At 43.7% G+C, this 12,007-nt stretch overlaps 1 protein-coding gene across 1 annotated transcript; it reads left to right on the forward strand.

The window, feature by feature from the left end:
- The first annotated feature begins 8,381 nt into the window (after positions 1–8,381).
- On the forward strand, positions 8,382–11,729 carry LOC134491263 (transcription factor Jun-like). Its single transcript, XM_063294884.1, has one exon. The coding sequence runs from the start codon at positions 8,686–8,688 to the stop codon at positions 9,955–9,957; it is 1,272 nt and encodes a 423-aa protein (XP_063150954.1). The 5' UTR covers positions 8,382–8,685; the 3' UTR covers positions 9,958–11,729.
- The last annotated feature ends 278 nt before the right edge of the window (positions 11,730–12,007 follow it).

Below are 12,007 nucleotides of genomic sequence, written 5' to 3' on the forward strand. Positions count from 1 at the left end.
ACTTTCAACAGCAAGAATATACAACAGTTTCCATAATCAAACCCTTTCTCTATATCAAACCAAGATCACATTATTTCTATAAATCCTTCCATTAATACATGTACAAATCACTAATACAATTGCTCCTTCCCCTTATATAAAAAAGAAAGTGTGTGTGTGTGTGTATTTCTAATTCAACTTCCCTCCCCCATAAAACACCATTTAATTATTTCCTTCCTACCGCTATTCTATATGTTTCCGTCTACTGTAATAAACATCAAATTATAAAAACAAATTGTCTGCCTTTATAATTAATAAAACTACAACAATCTTAACCCTATTAAACCTGAAAAACAATATAAAATATTACTATATCTTATCAATACCTTTTAAATCTTACAAACAAAAATCCTGTAAATCTTAGTCCAAATCGTTTAAAAAAAATGAAATCATAATAGCCTCATTACCAGTCCAATTACGTATTCTTAATTTTTTACCCCTCCTCAAAATAGACCAGGGCATTTACGTATTTCCTCATTACACATAAGGCATTTTTTTATAACAGCCCAACTGCACCCAGACTTCTCAGCAAAAGAGAAAAAAAAACTCCCACATAACATACTCTTCTTTCCCATAACACTGATTCAGATAGTCATAACATTTCCCCAGAATGGCAACCCCTTGTGTAGTCTTCAACTCAGACTGTCGTTTTAACCCCTCAGCACCAAACCACAATCTTCTGCTGGCCTTACTTCAATCTCACTAACAGCAGAAAAGTCCCCATCTTTACCAGAATCTTCATCTTCCATCATATCATTTTCAACCAGATGACTCCTTTTAGCAGCAATCTCTTCTCCAATGTCCCAAATACTCTGCAAAAAAAAAAAAAATTAAACATTTTAATATTATATAATAAATGTCAAATTGTGTCTATGTGAATCAAATGGCTGTGCTTTCTTGTGTTTTCCCTGTATTGCATCCAGTTAGACTTAGAATTTCTAAATCAGAAAAGGGGCTTAGTAGTGGTAGCACCACAAAGAGATAGTGGATAAAACCCCTAGAATAAGGACAATGTGCAACAAACACATTCCCAACAAAGCAGAGCAAACATCCATCCAAAAGGCACTGCAGCAAAAATATGGTGGGTCTGTCTTCAGGTCTCCTGAAGGCTTCTTTTGCTTGCCTGTACTCCCATATTTCCCAAGTTAAAATAATGTAAAATAAAGAAGCATCTGGGAAGACACCAAGGCAGGAATAGCCCCAGGGAGGAGAGAGGCAGATTCTACCATAATTGGAGAAGTAACTAGATCCTATAGAGTGGAAACTTGATTAGATGTTGAGCAAATGACCTCTTTTACTATAGGGAAGGCAGGGGAAGTGTGATTGAAATAAGTAAAGGGAAACTGGGAAATAAACAACAAAAGCCCAATTTGATACCCCTCATTATTTTTTGGACCCTACAATCAAGAAAAGTGGGGCTGCTGTACCTAAAGGTACATACCATTTCAGAATATTATTAGTATCAGTACTAATACACTTTGTCTTACCCAGATAAAATAATAAAGATCTGCTTTCCTCTGCATTGGAAGCCTGGAGAGCAGCTTTTTTCACAACAGGTAGGGGGGACTGCCAGGTATGAAAGGAATTGAGGAAGCAAAGACAAGGAAATAAATGGCTGTGGGGGAATGCACTGCCTCCCAGCAATCCCAAACACATCTCTATTTGCAGGTGTCACCTGTCCTTGCCTCCAAGGTAAGTGACAAGCAATTAATTACTTTACACAGCATGAAACTATAATGGGGTAGTGTTGGCCTAAGAGGAAAACATTACTTTTATATTGGTGCAGTCAAAAATTGCTTTAAGGCTGTTCACTTATGGGTTGGCGATGAGATGAGGCTATGGTCATGTTATCAAGGGGGAAGACTGGGATTGTTAAAGCACAAGAGTGCAATGGTATGAGTAGAGAGAAGGTTGCAGATTGAAACTAGACCTAGGATGTCACTGGGAACTCAGAAAACAAAAAGGAGTGAAAGGGATGCTATACTGCTTTTGTAAATCAGCTTTAAATTTACAGATCGATGGATACAGGCATTGCTGATTCTGCTTTTTCACTACTACAACTCTATCAGTCATTAGCTACCCTACGTACCCCAAAATCTGTCTCAGCTGCTTATATCGAACTGATGGATAAATTATTTCAGATATAAAAATGAAATATTAAATATTAAATCTGATTTGTTAGCTTAATATCCCAGAAGAGACCAAGGTATTTTGCTGCAAAGAAAATCACTTTTTGCCATTTTAAAAAATAAATATTTATGCTTGTCTGGTTTGTGATTAATACTGTTTTAAATCTTACAGTTTTAATTTTGGATACATTGCCCTAAAACATACACACACAAAAATTGTTTTTTATTGATGATTGTATGTCGCCCAGAGTTACTTCTCTTGAGATGGGCAGCTATATAAATCTAATCAATCAATAAATAAATGCAGTGCCAGGTTAATTGTAGGCATAGCTGCCTATACGTTTAAGGCATGAATAAGAACATAAGAATAATGTGCTGCATCAGATGGAGGCCCATCTTGGTCCCATATTTTGTTTCTTGGTGACCAACCAGATTCCTCTGGGATGCTCTCAGACAAGTCACGGTGTATTTCAAACTGGATGTAACATTAAATCTTAAAAACTAATAACCCTTGATAAACTTGTCCACCACAAATTTGTCCAGTCCATCTTGTATTCAATCCTCTTGTACTGCAGTTTCCACTTTGGAATTATAGCACAGTACTCAAGTATGTTCTGCATATACCTTCTTGTCTTAAAGACTTACTATCTGAACAATGCTATCAGATATGTATGCAATAAAACAACAGTTTATAAATAGTGTAATCTAACTTAGCATATACAGCCTTGTATGGACATTTTCAGGGCATAGCAAGATAAAATGCAGCTCACATACAAAGAATGTTAGTACCAATTTTCAATTTTCTCCACCTGAAGCTGTACAACGCCCATCATTCCCATTCAGTGACCATGGTAGGAGATGTAATCTAACGCAAGTGGAGGATATCAAATTTGGGAAAGCTAAAAGTTTACACTGACATAGTTCTTTTGAAACTATCATGCAGCATAGAAATATGCTCTTCCTAAGAGCTAAGTAATGTACATTTCTAGCAGCATTATCAAGTGTGTCATTTTCAGTATCAGACCGATCATAAACATGTGAGTCTCATTCAGACAAGAAATAAGCACTATTGATCTAGGACTTAATGTACATCTGCTGAATAGGATTGCATTTCTTCTGAAATAACAGGTTTTTCTACATGTTCTGGTTGCTGCACTGCAAAGTCACCCCAATTACCATTTGTCAAGGACGTGTCCTCACAATAGAGCTTCTATTTCATCATCAGCTGCCACTGAGACCAGCTGAAATCAGACTAAGGATTCTGGCATGAAACTAGTGTTTTCCATCTTATGCCAGCAAAAGGCATCCCATGTAGACATTCTAGTGCACATGGAGGAGGATCAGCAATCTGCAGGGCTCCAGCTGGCCCACAGCAGGATCCTTTCTCCTTTCAGCCAGAGAGTACTGCACCTCTACAGATATTTTCTGCAGAGGAATTGGTCACCTCCGTGGTACAGCCTGTTTCTTCTAATGGGAATATTGACACAGAAACCTGGCCACTGGTCTACCAGGAAGTCAATATTCTCATTGGTAAGCCAAAATAAAGAAGACAGAACTTTGCCTAGCAACTTTTCTTCCATTGGCAGATGAGGTAAAGGAGTAGTAGAGAGTAGTAACTGCAAAGTGTGGCTGCAAAACACTCAGTTCTCAGCATGTATGCATATCAGCAATGGTGAACCTTTTGGGCTCGGCATGTCAAAAATTCAGAAAATGCCTAATGACTCTGCTGGCATGCCTCTCTCTCTCTCTCTTACACACACACACACACAAACAAAAGAGAAACAATTCTTTACATACTCATTTATTTTTTAAAAAATACAGTACAAATTTGGGCAGCCAAAAGGGCAGAGATGGGGGGAAGATAGGTGGGTGGGGAGAGTTGCAGTGCCTTTTGTTTGTTCAGTTTCTTTGGTAACTCAAACAGGGAGAATAGTTGTTGCCAGGTGTTGCTGAACATTGGTGTGTCACCCAAAATATCATGGCATGTCACCTTTGACATGTGTGTCATAAGTTCTCCATCACTAGCATATGCAGTATATGTGTCTGTGTATGTATGCATTTGTATGTACAGTTGGATAGAGAGAGATCTGCAGCTGAAAGGTTCATTGCATGCAATAATTGTAAAGAGGATTGCTTCATTTGCTGCATTTTTAGAGATTTGACTACCCCATCAATTTTGAAGAAGTGTGAATCTGGGCATATTTAATAGAGGCACTTCCTAAAATGGGTATATACGAATAACTGCTTAGAAAGGGGATTGGGGGAATGAATTCATGCCAGACTGAAACAAGATTTCAGTTTTGCAAGTAGGAAGGCTTGTTTCAATTTTGTTTCAATTGGAAGAAGGGGTCATGACATAGTATGGTAAGGAGAGAGGAGTATTCTATGTTCCCATTCAAGACAAAACCACATAAGAGGCACTTGGAGCCTTCTCCTTAGATGGTGGAGGAACACTTGAGATGGGGAATCACACCTGGAAAACATCAATCCTTTGGGGGAATGATAATTCATCTCTGCTTCTCACAGGAAGAAGGAGAGGAAAGTGACTATTTAGATCTCATCTTCTGGCCAGGACATCACCAATAAGAAGAACTTCATTGTTGACAGCCAAGAGAAGCCTTCAGAAGTTCCCATACAAGAGTGTCTGTCCATATTGTTCACAAGCATTCACTTCCATTGCAGCACTTCTCTTCTTCTGGGGGTCGGACATCAAGTATTTTTGTTTTAAGTTCTACTGCTAATGCTTAAGTAGGACAAAATTAAGTAAGCAATAAAAATGAACACCAGAATCCTGCCTCACCACCCATTCAAGAGAACAATTGGTAGTTGGTTTTCCTGCTGGTGGAAGATGCTAAGTGGGAGAGGAAAAGACAGCAGGGTAGCCACCAATCACTGTCCTGAACTACTTGAATTGAAAAAGTGTGGATTGCAACACTGACTGGACCTGTTGTCAATGCACAGCCAAGGCAAGCTGTGGAGGAGAGCTCTCTGCGTTGGCATATTTTCCTCTCGACTCAAGCATGGGAAGAAAGCAAATTGCTGCAGGTTTACAATTTTGAAGTGTTCTTGTAGCCAACATTGTACCTGGAAGCCCAGATAGCCATGTGATCAGGAGTGCCTTTGCTCAAGTTCATTGTTACAGCTTCTTGGAGAGAGTAAGTCTCACAACTGCTTCACATGTTTTAAACACATCTAAGCAATGTTATTACTTTACGTGTTTCCAAACTGCCCTTCACAATGGATGCTAAGGAGGTGCACAATAATCTATGGAGTAGGTCCAGATTTAAGTCATTCAGAGTATACTTGCTGAAATTGGTTGGTTAAATCTATTATGTTGCATGAATATTTCACTCTTGAATTTAGACTTTCCTCTCCCTATAAGATTAACACAGGATTCTCCAACATCTTAGAGCAAGTTTTGTAGATGTGAAATGGGCATCACCTGCTCCATATTCCACTGATTGAAGCAGCTCTATTGGCTGAAGAGATGAATTGGATACCAGCTCTCAAACTTGAGTCAAACATGACAAATGTCTGACTTTCTAAATGATATCCTTCATGAAATTAGAGATCAAAAGGGGAAAAAAACCTCTTATAAATTATGGGACACAACACAGACCTTATTCTACCTCCACTAATAAAAGCTCCCTGAAAAAGCTTCAACAACAGATCTTAAAGCACAGAATGTGATGTCATTCTTTCAAGACTGTAACCAAAAGGAAATGTTTTGCAGATGGAGCCAACTTTTATTTTTTATTTTAGGAGTCAATGAAAGCTGGAGGAGTGGGTGGCCAACGATGCAATGATATAAGTTGGCCACAAGGTTTGGTTTAGATTGGGAGGGTTAAATGGGAGATTGTCCTCCCCCAAATCAGTATGTTTGCCCCTGAATCTGCAGTGTGATCTGGGGGTGTTCTGATGGTGGCATAAAATAGAATAGATGTGGGGGCCGCATGTAGGTTGGAAGTTGCCCATTTTGCGGTGAAAGCTTTACACCTCACTTCTAGGAAATAGGCAATGAATCTAATGCTCCCAGTGCTGAAATAATATGTCTCCACTTGGTTGACCCAGTGAATTCTGGCAACAAAGTTCTGCATGAGTCAATTCTTCCATGTTGTCTTCGAGGGCAGCCTCCTGTCTGACAAATATACTGTACTAAAATCTATTTCTCCTATTCCCACAAAACATATAGAAAAGGATCCAGAAAATGACCTCAAATGCATCTCTCTCAACATGCAAGTCTGAAATCCATACAAGGAAAAACTGCTTTGAGGAGCTTGTTAGAGTATGGAAAAGGAATATAGAGAAACCTATCCTAATTGATAAATGCAGTAGGAATGCCTAGCTTTGCTGTATAATATGGACCTTGAGAGAAAGGCAGTTCAGTCCCATACCGTCTTCTTCTATTGACAACCAAAGATAAGTCTACCTAGGACTAGACTGTCTTTTAGATGGACTGTTAAATTAATCTTCTTTTTAAAAAAATGACGCCTGTTTTAATTTTCGTACATATTATTTTTAAATATTTGTTTTATTATGTCTTAGTTTTGCTTTAAAAAAATTTTTTTAACCCTCTCTAAGCATTTGTGGAAGAACAGCACTATAGAAAGTTCTGCCTCCTGTGTTTTGGGTCAATGCCTGACCTAGCTAGTCAAGGCCTCCCATAACGATAATGTGGTTGGATTCATCTGGCAGTAATTGCTTCTCTGAGGGACAGGATGGTTTTGCCTGCTTTGAAACAAGTGGTGGTTCACCCTCTCAAGAGCCCATCACTGGATCCAATGGACAATTTTTGTCTAGCCTCCAAACTTCTCAGGAAAGATTGTTGAGAAGATAATAGGCTTATAGCTTCAGAGGAATCTGGAGGAAGCAGATTATCTAAACCCTTTTCAGTCAGGTTTCAAGCCAAATTATAGTATAGCATTGATGACACTTGTGGATGACCTCTGGCAGGTATGGGAAGGGAGTAAGTGGTATCTGTCCTGGTCTTCGCTGATCTCTCAGAGGCTTTTGAGACCATCAATCATGGTATCCTTCTGGACTGGTTTAGGGGACGGGGAATGGGAGGCAATGTTTTACAGTGGTTCTCCTTCCTCCAGGACTGGTTCCAGTTGGTGTTAGTGGGGGAGAAAGGGGTCCAGACCCTAAACCCTCAGGGCGTGACTCTTTCCCCACTCCTATTTAACATCTACGTAGGTGAAGCTGCTGGGTGAGATCCTCTGTCATCAGGGGTAATATCGGTATGCTGGTGGTACTCATCTGTGGCTGTGCCCCAGGCTGCCCAAAGGTGGTGTTTTCAAGGTTATTTCCAAATGCCTGATAATGTGGGGAACCAGACAGGGAAGAACAGGCTTAACCCTAGCAAGATTGAATGGCTTTTTCTGGCCTATCTTAAACTCTCCGGGGTTGCTCTTGGCTTAAGGGGGGAAAATGCCTCTTTATCAACAGGTAAAGATGACTTATGGCTGCCTCAGGAAGGGGTTGAGGATAAGATAAAAGCAACATTGTGGGGACAGGATGGAAAAAAGAGGTTGCCAGATGATGTTTGACTAGTGTTTATATGCACAGGGGGAAAGGCTCCTTGGCAGCATCTCCTTGCTGAATATAAGTAGCTTCGTTCCTATTTCCCCCACTGCAGCAGTCCCTTTCCAGTCGCTCTGCATTTGTGACGGAAAGCCCCTTTTATCGAAGTGAGCATTTTCTCGAAACGAGGGTGAAATCAAGAAGGCCCTTATGGAAGAGGGAGAAACTGCAAGATTTGGATCGCTTCATTCACAAAACTGTTTTCCTCCTGGCCAGTGTCAGAGCCGTTTGGCCGCGACGGTCGGCAGCACTGTTTCTTTGCTCGTTTCTCGGATCGTCCATTGGGCTGCTGCTGTGTAAGAAAGGGGAAAAATAGACACCTTTCTGCCCCTTGTTTTCAGGCGAATGTCAGTGCGAATTAATTGCACCCCAAGACGTCTCTGCCGCAGTGGTTGGGAAGCAGTAAAAGTTTCGCGGCGAGGTTTTGTTTTTATTTCGCTATCGGCAGCGGCCGATCCCAGCGGGAAGCCACGTTTGTCTTTCCTTTTATTTTGTTTACATTCATCTTCGGGAAGAAAGGAGAGGAGAGAAAGGAAGGAAGACGGAACGGGCGACGCGGCTCTGTCGCTCCGCCCTCCGATGCTGAGCCGAGAGGGCCGTGTGGCCGCCGCAGCCACAGCCAAGAAAGGCGGAGTAGCAGGAGCTGCTAGGGCGAGGCATTTTGACATCAGTTCCTCTGCCTGGAAGGGAAAAGAGTTTTCTCCCCCTAAAAGCCGCAAGTCGAAAGCGCGAGCCCCGGGCGGCTGCCCAGGGGCAGAAGATGGATAGCCGGCGCCAGTCGTAAGAGACTCGCTGCGGCCACCGCCGGGTTGGAAGCGGAACTCGCGGCCAGGACCGCAGCGTTTCTCCTTCTGGAAGCAGAACAGACCCGGATACTGGCGGCGGCGGCGGCGGCGGCGGCGGCCACTCCAGACCCGCCGCTGTCCCGCCCAGCATGAGCAGCGGCGGCGGGCGCACAAGCGCCCGCGTGGCTGTGAAGATGGAGGTAGTCCCTTTCTACAGCGAAGAAGGGTTGGAGCTGCTCCCGGACTTCGTGCAGCTGCCGGGCTTCGGTGGCGGGCCTGGGGCGGGCGGACCGACGGGGCTCGAACCGCCCGAGGAAAGCGGGGCGGTTCAACAACGCAAGTTGCTCCTCGCCGGCAAGCCGCCGCCGCCGCCGCCGCCTCGAGACTTGGGGGCGGCCTCCCCGGGTAATGCCACCTTGCCACCGGCGGGGCCGTTCTCCTTGCGCCCCCGCGGCGGCACCAGCAGCGCCGTGCACCGCCTCATTCAGGAGACGCCCGTCGGCGGCGGCCCAGAGGTGGGCCCAGTCGTGCTGCAACCTTTGCTGAAGCTGCCGGCGGCCGCCGACTTGGAGCAACTGCTGATCCAAGCGGGAAGCCCGGGCCTCGCCGGGCCCTCCAGCCCCACCAGCGGAGGGCCCTCGGTGGCGGCGGCCCCCGGGGCCCCCTTCTTGTACCGGTCTCCGCAGTCCTCGGCTCAGCCGCAGGCGGTGACGCAGGAGCAGGAGGGATTCGCCGACGGCTTCGTTAAAGCTCTGGCCGACTTGCACAAGCAGAACCAGCTGCTCGGGTTGCCCCCGGCGCCGCTCTCGCCTACCCAGCACCCGGGAGGGCCGTGCTGCCCAACGTCCAGGCAGGATCCCCCCGCCGTCTACACCACCTTAGGCAACTTCAACCCGGCCAGCCCATCGGCCGGCGGCACTTTCTTCTCTCCGCCGGCGGTGGCTCGCCTGCCCGCGCCCGGCTCGACCGGCCGGGCTTTGGAGGAGCCGCAGACTGTGCCGGAAGCGCCGGTAGTGTCAGCTGTTCCGCCGCCACCTCCTTCGGGGCTTTCGTCTGGTGAGTCCCCTCCGCCGCCTTCCTCCTTGTCGCCACTGGACGCCGAGAGCCAAGAGCGCCTGAAAGCTGAGCGCAAAAGACTGCGCAACCGCATCGCCGCTTCCAAATGCCGTCGGCGTAAGCTGGAGCGCATCGCCCGTTTGGAGGAGAAAGTGAAGGCGCTCAAAGGCCAAAACGCCGAGCTGGCCGCCACCGCCAGCCTCCTCCGCGCCCAGGTCACCCAGCTGCAAGGTCGAGTCCGGAGCCATCTCTCCAGTGGATGTCACATCAACGCCGCCGCGGCAGCCCCCGCGCAGACCTTGGCAGTGGGTAGTCAGCCCCCCGGCAGGGAGGCACCCACAGAGCCGGAAACCAGCGCTTGCTGAAGCCGTGTGACCCCAAACAAGGAGAGACCCATCGTGCACCCAACTTTGCCACGCACGGCAGAAAGGGGATTAGACCTTGATCGTGGTCTTGGAAGGGCCCTGGGAGCGCCGCCTTCAGTTCCATACCCTTTGGCTTCTGCAGAGTTCCTCGTTCATCTGAAAAGCTGAAGTAGATGGGGAAAGATTCCTCTTCTGCAAGACGGTGCAGGTATCTTCCCAGTTTCTGATGGACGTCGGGAGAGCCAGAGAAAAACTTGGTGTAATGGGGGAGAGAGAAACGTGCCGGGAACAACATCCTATGGAACAGTCAGACTTTGCAGTGTTAGCCTTTCTAGAAACAACTTCTTAAAAATAACATCAGTCAACCTTAACCAAAGGTTGGCAATTCAAGCATCTCCAACAACCAGCAGGTTTCCTGCCAGCCACCTGAGTAATGAAAGTAATACTGAAATTGTTAATAACCAACCGGAGGTAATTTTATTGGGTTCTTTTCAGGAGCTCCAAGCAAAGGCAGAAATGTTTAGAGGGAAAGGGTTAAGCTGCTCCAGCTGATGCCACTCTGACCACCTTCAGCACTGGGAAGAAGTCTGGGGTTGCATTCTTTCTTGATCTTCAGAAAGCTCCCGCGTATTTGCGTATTTTGCTAGCTTTCCTTCCCTGCTTAAAAGGAAAAAGCAGAGCTTTGCTGACTAGGCATAAAAGTGTGTCTTGTTGCTGGAAATCCAAAGGTCTCTTCAAAGATCATGCCTGTGGACAAAAGTTATCTTTGTGGAAGACTTTTATATGTTTTAGAGATTCTTGAATTTTATTTTTATTCTGTGGTTGAAGGTCATTGAGTTTAATCTGTATAGGATTTCTGCAAAAAAAAAAAAAGTTACCAGGGACAGTTGAAGAAACTCCAGTATGTTTTGCTGCAGGTGTATTTACAGCTTTCTAATAAACAGTGTAGGTTTTCTAAGATGGAATATTAAGGGAATGGTAATGTGTTTGCATATCACGCATATTACTAGCCATTTCAGTAGATAAACCATATTTTTAGAGATAGCAGCTCTAGAGTTTGCCAGTGAATAGAGTTGTGAAATGTTTTTCAAGATTTAGAAGGATTGTGCAAAATTAAGTCAATTTTGTGTACAGATTATTTGTTATTTTCTTGCTGTAGAGGCTTTCTAAAGCTGCTCAAAGCTTGAGAGACACTAAATGTATATGTTTAGGAGGAGAACTACGGAGCGTGTGGCTGGGTAATTTTTCTTGATATACAATAGAAAGCAGTCACATAATTTGTTGCTATGAAGATGTTGCCATTCAAGCTAATTTCAGATTTCTGATGTTGGAGATTTAGCCTACTATGCCTCATAAGATATTTATTTAAAAAGCAGATTTTAAGAAAATGCTTTTCACCCCTAGATCTATGAGCCCTATATTAATTCTTGTGCCAGCACAAAGTTGGGGTATGGGTGCACTTATTTATTAAAACTATAGGATGTCTGTTTATTTTTATAACATGCAAGGGGATAAAAGAAATCTTTTTAACAAAAAGCTATCAAATGTTTTATCTTTCACAGTATACATTCCAGCTGTAATTGCTCTCAGTATGACACAATTACAGTGCTATACAGAGAAAAATTGGATTTTTTTAAAAAAACAAAAAGATAAAACTGTTAATTCAATTATGTTTTGAATAACTCATAGAAACAATTCATAGAAATGTAGATAGCCATATATTTTTAGAAGAATTATGTATAAGCTATTTTATTTTGTCCTTACTGTAAAAATGTTCTCAGGATGGAAAGTGGAAAGTGTATTTATAAGCTGAGTTCAAAAGGTTTGTTGAGTTTTATTTGAAAATGGGATCAGAAAAAAAATAGTGTTGTTTCTTGCTTTTTTTTTATTAAGGGTTTTGATGGTTTTATTAGTATTTTGACAGTTTTATTAGTAACTCTGCCAAACTGTTTATCATGGATGACAGCCCTCCTCACCAACATATTTCATTGTATAGCTTTAGAGAACAGTTCAGATATTTCTCCAAATGCAGTTTTCTTATGTCCTGTGA

Source organism: Candoia aspera, chromosome 2 (genome assembly GCF_035149785.1).
Source record: "Candoia aspera isolate rCanAsp1 chromosome 2, rCanAsp1.hap2, whole genome shotgun sequence".
NCBI lineage: Eukaryota > Metazoa > Chordata > Lepidosauria > Squamata > Boidae > Candoia > Candoia aspera.